Consider the following 6,161-nt stretch of genomic DNA (forward strand, 5'->3'; position numbering starts at 1 on the left):
GGGGGGGGGGGGGGGGGGGGGGCACAGCCAGTGACCTGAGTCCTGTTGGCTGAGGAAGGGACCAGGAGGCTGAGAGCAGGCAGGCCCCTGGGGATGAGCTCCTCCCTGCTTGGGTGGCCAGCTACAGCCCATCCCCCCTGCCCAAGAATGCAGAGAATGACAGACAGATGTCCCCACCCCACCCTGGTGCCCTGTCCAGTGTTCTTATCTGGGGCAGAACCGGGTGGGAGGGGAGACCTCGGTGTCCTGCAGGGTCATAGCGCATGGCCAGGGGAAAGGCCCTGTCCTGGAGATGATGGTGTTGGGCAGCCCTTTCCAGGATGGCCCTGCTCAGAACTGGCTACCAGCCCACTTTGGCCCCAGCTGGCCACAGAAGCCACTCTGCCTCAGGACCTGGGGTGGCTCTCCTTCCCACTTGCTCTTGGGGGCCCCCAGAGCCTGGCTGGTCCCTGAGGCCCCTGAGGGATGGGCAATGTTAGCCCCAGGTCCTTTGCTCATGCTGTGTGTATCCTTCTCATGCAGCAGCCAAGAGTTTACTCAACAAGAAAGCAGATGCAGTGAAGGTGAGTGCTTTAGGCCCTGGGGTTTGGGGGGAAACCCTGCCAGTTGGCTCCACCCCACTGTCCTGCAGGGCCTCCCTCCTGGTCAGGCTGGTCCCCCTTGTCCCTCTAACCTCCTCTGTCTCTCCACAGCCCCAGACGAACAGCACCAAAAACAGTGCAGCTGTGACCAGCCCTAAGGGGACGCTCCCTCCGGCCGCCCTGGTATTGAGCCTCTCAGCCCCCTGCTTCTGGGCCCTCCTGCACCCTGGGTGTGTGGTGGCCACCCGTCAGGAGGCCTGGGGTGAAGGTGGGGTCCAGCCCCAGCCTGTCTCTGGTGGACGCTCTGTTCTCCAGCCCCCTTTGCCTCTCGGGTATGGAATGAGGGCTAAGCCCTATCCGGGCAGTCCGGGGGCTGTGCTAGGGAGCCGCCCTCAGGTGCCAGGGACTGGCAGCCTCCCGCCTGGGTAGACTGTGGGTCAGCAGTGAGAGGCCTTCAGGGGGCCAGCAGGGCACATCTGCTCCTCTGCTCTTGGCAGGCCCATCCAGAGTGGCCAGACCAGGCACTATGCAGGGGTGTGGCCTGTCAGGAAGACACCTCCCAGGTGCTGCAGGGATGCAGTGTCCAGGAGGTGAGGGCTTTGGTTTCTCCCAGGAAGAATGGGTGAGGCTGGTCTTAGCTTCGGAGCCCACCCAGTGATCTGGAGGGAAACAAGAGCCCTTGGTGTTGTCCCTCGTGATGACCCAGCCCAGGCGGCTTCCCATCAGAGACCATGGCCTGCAGGCCCCTGAACGGCTGGAGAGAGATGCATCCATGGCTATGCAGGCTGTGGCCCAGAGGGATAGATCCAGGGATTCCTGGCTGGGAAGGGGCAGGTAGACACAAGTTTAGAGGAACCTGCTGGCTCTGGCCCTCACCGGGGGGACCCTGTCCAAGGGATTCCCCAATTGGTGGTGCCGGGGTGCTCTGGGCCCATGGTGGCCTGTTGGGGTTTGCTGGTCACAGGTTGTGAGTTTTCTCGGAGGCTGTGTGGTGTTTCCGTGGGCCCTAGGCCCACTCCCGGGAGCCAGCCCCACGTGCCCATGGGAAGGCTGGGTTTGCCAGATGGCCATCTCGCATGTGGGGGCGGCCTCAGTCCAGGAGGGGAGGGTCCCACACAGCCAGCCCCCTCTCGGACCCCGTCCATCCCATGTGCCACTCCACCCCCATGACATCTTCAAAACCATGCCCCCCACCATGCTGGGGCAGAGGGTCAGGCAGCAAAGGGAGGGGAGGTTCTGTTACCCCACCCAGGGCCCCCACGTTCTCCCCATGCTCCGTGGGCACACACGCTTGCTCTCTGCCCACCTCTGGGCCCACCTTGGCCTCCACGGCCCACTCCACCTCCTGCCATCCTGCTCAGCTGCCCTTTACCCTCCCCTCTCTTGCCCCGCTCACTTCCCTCTTTCCTCCCTCTGCTTCCTTCTTCTGTAGGAGCCTCAAACCACCGTCATTCATAACCCTGTGGATGGGATCAAGGTATTGCTGCGCCCCCCCCCCCCCCCCCTTAGAAGCCTGTGCTCTGGCAGGAGGCAGTCAAGCAGGGGTGGGGCAGGTCTGGGACTGTGACCCCTGGGGGGGCCACTTGTGCTGAGAGTAAGGGGACAGGTGTACAGTGAGAGCCACAATTTTGTGACTGCCAAGGCCCCAGAACAGGGTCCATGTGTCACGTTGCTTGCCTGGCAGCCAGGGGCCAGGAGCGCAGGGCAGCCTCAGACGGTCCCAAGGGAGAAGGGATGGTGTGGGGGCGAGGAAGGAGTAGCTCAGATGTCCCTGGCTTCCCCCATTGCTCACCTCTGCCCCCCTTGCTTCCTGCTGAGCCAGCCTGCCTCCTCTCTGCTCCCGCTCTGACATCATCTCTGCTGCATAGGCATCTCTCCTGCCTGGGCCAGAGAAGGGGCTGGCTCTCGGGTGTCAAGAGGGATGTGGCTGGCCAAGCTGCGTTTCTAGGACCAGCACCCACCCCACCCCCCACACACACCCCCAGGCCTGGGTTCCCCAAAGGGCCCCCCACACACTGGCTGTGGGCCAGGACCAGGGGCACCAAGCCAGACTCCAGGTGCTGGGAAAGGCCTGGTTGTGCTCCTGCCTTGTGACTTCAGACAAGTGTTCCATGGGCCCTGGGGCTGGGGTGAGAGGCTCCTGTTTTCCCTGCAGGAGGCCTCTAGACCTCTAGACCGTAGGATGAGCCCTGGTCCTCCACCCTGCAGACCCCCCACTTCTGGGCAGGGCCCAGAGCAGTGTGTTCAGTCAGGGTCTCCAGGACTCCGTTTACATGTTCTTTCTGATGAGCAAGGAAGCCTCTTGGGAACCATGTGACAGGTGAACAGCACCTGGTTTCTTATCTGAAGAGAAGCAAGCTGGGAGGTGTGGGGCTGCGTGTCTGCCCTCTAAGGCCACCTGGGGGGTGACGCTCAGCCTGGCTGGACGGTCAAGGCCTAAGGGGCAGGCGTCCCCCTCCTAGGAAAGGAGGTGTGGGTGCAGCTCCATTCTGCCTGGGTTAGGCCTAGGCTCTTGACCTTCTGGAAGCTTCCCTCCCTGTCTCCCAAAATGCACAGGTTGTGGGTACCTTTGTTCTTCACCAGGGGTCATGGAATTTCAAAGAACCCATCTTCCTGGCTTATTAAAGAGAGTCATTTGAGCACAGGGTCTTTCCACTGGGCGTGTTGTCGGGAGAAGGTGCAGTCAGGGCCCTGGGCTGTTGGGGACCTGAGTGGCTGAGCCCTGGGGATCAGTAACCTCTGGGGGCCAGCAAGAAGCTCCTGCCCTGACCTGGGGATTCTGGGGTTGGGGCCCGCAGCCTTGGGAGGGCACCTCCACCGTCCGTGGAGGCCACGTCCTGACCTGCTTTGTCCCTGTGTGTCCCCAGGAGTCGTCGGACAGCACCCACACCACCATAGAGGACGAAGACACAAAAGGTACTTGTGCCATTCTGCTGGGGTGATGGGTGGGCCATGGGGGGCAGGATGTCTGCGAGGCTGTGGCTGGTGGGTGGGCAGTGGGGGCAGGGCGTCTGTGAGGCAGTGGCTGGGTGCTGGCTCCTCTGTGAGGAGGNGTCTGGTGGGTGGGCCATCGGAGCGGGGCACCAGCGAGGGGGCGGGGTGTCTGCGAGGTAGAGGCAGGTGGGGGGGCTGTGAGGGTCGGGACATCTGCGAGGAGGGTGTGTCTGCGGGGACCTGTCCAGCATGTGCTGGCAGATAGGCCAGCACCAGGCAGTCTCCAGTGCTGGCACCCTGACAAGCACGGGAACTCCCACCCTGCGGTGGACCAGTTCCTGTGAGGGAACAAGTTCATGGTTGAATTCACTCAACTTCTGTTAAATTTCCTTGTGTTTGTGATCTTGCCTATCTGGCAGTTGATAAGTAGATAGCTAGCAAGGGGGCTTTTCCTGGGTTTTGGGTGTTTTCACCGCTTGTGTGGGTGGGTGGGGCTTCCAGTCTGTGTAGTGGGCATGCCTGTGCCTCAGAGGGTGACAGAGCACCTGCCCCATGTGCCCGCCCAGGCACGCCTCTTCTGCTCTCCACCTTGTCAGCCTTTCCAGGGAAGGGATGTGGCATCCCAGCCAGGCCAGGCCAGCTGACCCTCTCAGCCACACGCTCACACACCCCTCAGGGATGCCCCAGGGCCTGATGGCCAGCCATTCTGTCAGTTTGGGGGATGCAGTAGCACCCCAAAAGGTAAGCATAGGCCCTTGGATGAAGGGAGAGTGGCCGTTCATGTGTTTTCTTCAGACAGACACAGGCCTGAACTGTCAGCATGGAGGCCTCCCTGAAACTCTGTCCCTGCCGTTCTGTCTGGCCAGGTGGGGGCCTGGATGGCCCAAGCCTGCGGGAGGGTCCGGGAGAGCCCGGCCCAGCCAGCCTCCTCCCAGCCCAGAGCTCCACAGCCCCCGGAGACATCCCTGAAGACAGGGCTTACTCACACACACTGAGGGTTACAGGTCTGGATGTCTCCCAGCACTCCTGCCTCCCGCATCCCCACTGCCTCTGGACCCCACCACCTGGTCTTAGGGCAGCTGTGAGCGGTGTCTGGGGCTTCTCAGGATGACCCCACTGGGGTCCTGGTCCCGTCCCTTGTCCTTTCTCTCCTGTGTGTCCTCACCTGTCTCCAGTTTCATCTCCCTGGTCTGCCCCAGCCCCCAGGGTCCCTGACAGTGAGGAAGGGCTCCCTGAGGAGATGCTCGGGGAGCTCAGAAGCCACCCCCCCCAGTCATTTACACACACACACACACACACACACACACACACACCATTAGGGACACCCCCCCCGCCCGGCACCCTGCTTTCTCTTCATCAGGAGGCGGGGCCCTGCTGTAGGTCCTGTTACTCTGGAGGGATGTTCCACCCAGGTCCCCTCTAGCCGCCTCTGCCCCTCTGACCGGCCCTCCATGTGGGCTAAGGCCCCACTCTGGTCTCTGCCCAGCGGCTTCTTGCTGCTGAGACCTGTCCTGGGGCAGGAGACAGCAGGGCCCTACTTTCTCCACCCCACCTCATGCTCTGCCTCCTGTCCACACCAGTCCTCAGAGTCCCAGACATCCTGAGCTCCACAAGGAAGGGCTCGGGGGCCTTGGAAGCTGAAGGCCCCCTGCCCACTCTGTGTAAGTAGTGGTCCCAGGCCTGCTGCCCCTGCTGCTCAGTGGCTCCTGCATCAGTGGCCTCAACTGCTCCAGCCAGGTTGCCAGAGACTAACTGATCGGGCTTGGCTGGGCATCTGGCACTAACTCCTCAGGACAACTCCGAGCCTTCCTCCCTCCTGCACTGTGGTCTAGCCCCCCAGGGTCTCCTGAGCTTGGGGCAGGGCAGGGCCCTCTGGGGTCGCCCACTGTGCTTCCTGCCTTCCTCAGACCACCTGCCTGACCTTCCCAGTCACTGTGGCCTCATGGTGCCCCCTGCCCTGAGCACCCAGCGGGCTCCAGTGAGCCTAGGGTCAAGGAGCTATTACAGAAGCCCCTCTCAACCACAGGCCTGTGGGCTGAGAAGGGAAAGGCCTGGCTTTCCTGCCCTCCTGGGTTCTCCACATGCTGGGTTGCCTCCTCTATCCTCCCTGGAGTGCTCCCTTCTCCGCCCACAGCAACTGCCCTGTCGCAGGCAGACAAGTGCATCTGCCAGGCATTACTGGAGCCTCTCCCTGTCCACCTTTACCTCCCTGTCCCCCCACATCTCCCACATACCCCCGTGTGTCCCCCTATGTCCCCTACTTCCTCATCCACCTTCACCCTCCCTGTCCCCACATGTCTTCCAGTGTTCCCCACATGTCTTCCAGTGTTCCCCACATCTACCTTCACCCTCCATATCCTTCTACATCCTCCACATTCCCCCTTCTGTCCCCCTACATCCCCATGCCTCCTCTATGTCCCACTCTGCCCCCCTACTCTCTCTGGTTTGGCTCATCAGCCCAGTTTTCTGTCCTGCCTGCTCCCTGCTTGCTCTCTGTTCACATCTGGTCTGTTCCACCCCAGCCCCCAGGCTCTCTGACATCCTGAACATAGTGAGGAGGGGCTCAGGGGCCCCGGAAGCCCAGGGGCCCCCACCCTGCCCATCTTCAGCTCTCCCAGCCCCCCCACCCACCCCAGGGAAGTAGCA

At 62.3% G+C, this 6,161-nt stretch overlaps 1 protein-coding gene across 5 annotated transcripts in view; it reads left to right on the top strand.

Annotated features, from left to right (window-relative positions):
* Nucleotides 1–6,161, top strand: part of CAMK2B (calcium/calmodulin dependent protein kinase II beta) — a 26,554-nt gene that overhangs the window by 13,662 nt on the left and 6,731 nt on the right. For 3 of the 5 annotated variants that reach the window (XM_077765814.1, XM_077765815.1, XM_077765819.1), the window contains 4 exons: nt 526–563; nt 693–764; nt 2,014–2,058; nt 3,449–3,497. In XM_077765814.1, the coding sequence (XP_077621940.1) occupies nt 526–563; nt 693–764; nt 2,014–2,058; nt 3,449–3,497 (204 nt within the window). The remainder of the gene's footprint in view (nt 1–525; nt 564–692; nt 765–2,013; nt 2,059–3,448; nt 3,498–6,161) is intronic. The other 2 variants (XM_077765816.1, XM_077765817.1) reach the window with 1 other exon arrangement.

This window comes from Crocuta crocuta, unplaced genomic scaffold (genome assembly GCF_008692635.1).
Source record: "Crocuta crocuta isolate KB4526 unplaced genomic scaffold, BGI_CrCroc_1.0 scaffold751, whole genome shotgun sequence".
Lineage (NCBI taxonomy): Eukaryota > Metazoa > Chordata > Mammalia > Carnivora > Hyaenidae > Crocuta > Crocuta crocuta.